General features: G+C 76.8%; 1 protein-coding gene across 1 annotated transcript in view; it reads left to right on the plus strand.

Moving 5' to 3' along the window:
• The first annotated feature begins 1013 nt into the window (after positions 1-1013).
• The window catches only part of LOC105983276 (coiled-coil domain-containing protein 85C-like), a 1834-nt gene continuing 1350 nt past the window's right edge, over positions 1014-1497 (plus strand). The window contains exon 1 of the mRNA XM_013013118.1: positions 1014-1493. Within this exon, the coding sequence (XP_012868572.1) occupies positions 1014-1493 (480 nt within the window). The remainder of the gene's footprint in view (positions 1494-1497) is intronic.

Genomic DNA, 1497 nt, shown 5'->3' on the forward strand with positions numbered 1-1497 from the left:
GGAGCCCAGGGCTGGGAGAGGGAAGGCGGCCCGGCGGCGCGCTCGGGCGGCGGGCAAGCCGGGGGTGGAGAGGCCGGGGCGGAGGAGCCCGGGGACGGAGAGAGGGACAAAGAGCGGCCCCTCCCGGCCCCCACGTCAGACTTCTATTGTTCATCCCGTTTCCTACCGTGCGGAAGTCGGGTGCTCCCGGAGGGAAAGGGGAGCTGCGGCCCAGACCCAGGGCGTTTGTTTACTCGGGGGCGATAAAGGCAGACGCGGGGTCGGGAGGGGCCGGCTCCCGCTTCCGCGCGTCGCCTTTAAGGAGACCCGGCCCTACCTTTCCCACCGCGGCCCGCCCCTCCCCCAGCCCTACCTGCATTTTAAAAGCGCCCTGTAGCCCCGGGATTGGCCCAGGCCGCGTCCTCTCCGCGCAGAAACTTGAGCCGCCGGGAGGGGGTCGGAAGCCCGGCGCCCGGACCGTACCAAGTCGGCAGCTCCCCCCGCGTGCGCCCCGCCCCTCCCGCACACCCCCGGGGAGGCCCAATCGGACGGCCTGGAGGGCGGGACCGAGGCGCTCCCGCGTCTCTGGTTGGGCGCCGGGCGGGCGGACGGGTCCATCGGGCCGGGCGACGGGGGGCTGGTGGACGGCCCCCTCCGCCGTTCCTCAGCCTCTCTCCAGAAGCGGGGCCAGCCGCCCCGCCCCGCCCCCTGCTTCCCCGCCCGCGGTGGGCGGGGCGGTCGGGGCTCCGGGAGCTGGGCCGGGGGCGGGCCTCGCCTGCTTCACCCGAGCCCGCGGAGCCCCGGCACGGCGGCCGCCGACGCAGCGGCCCTCCCGGCTCCCGATCCCCCGAGGCGCGCGGGCTCCGGCCCAGGCGAGGGTGTTCCGCGAGGGCGCTCCGGGCGGCGCGGCGCGGTGCGGGCCGCACGCGCCCCCGGCCGCTCCCCGGCCGCGCGCGGACCGGCCCAGCGAAGCCCCGGCGCGGGGATCGCCGGCCCCGGCGGAGGGAGGGCGATGCCGCGGTGACGGCCCCGCCATGGCGAAGCCCCCGGCGGCGGCGGCGGCGGCCGCGGCGTCGGAGGAGCTCAGCCAGGTGCCGGACGAGGAGCTGCTGCGCTGGACCAAGGAGGAGCTGGCGCGGCGGCTGCGGCGCGCCGAGGGCGAGAAGGTGGGCCTCATGCTGGAGCACGGCGGCCTGATGCGCGACGTGAACCGGCGGCTCCAGCAGCACCTGCTGGAGATCCGCGGGCTCAAGGACGTGAACCAGCGGCTGCAGGACGACAACCAGGAGCTGCGCGAGCTCTGCTGCTTCCTCGACGACGACCGGCAGAAGGGGCGCAAGCTGGCGCGCGAGTGGCAGCGCTTCGGGCGCCACGCGGCGGGCGCCGTGTGGCACGAGGTGGCCCGCTCGCAGCAGAAGCTGCGGGAGCTCGAGGCCCGCCAGGAGGCCCTGCTGCGGGAGAACCTGGAGCTCAAGGAGCTGGTGCTGCTGCTCGACGAGGAGCGCGCGGCGCTGGCGG

Source organism: Dipodomys ordii, unplaced genomic scaffold, assembly GCF_000151885.1.
Source record: "Dipodomys ordii isolate 6190 unplaced genomic scaffold, Dord_2.0 Scaffold2, whole genome shotgun sequence".
Lineage (NCBI taxonomy): Eukaryota > Metazoa > Chordata > Mammalia > Rodentia > Heteromyidae > Dipodomys > Dipodomys ordii.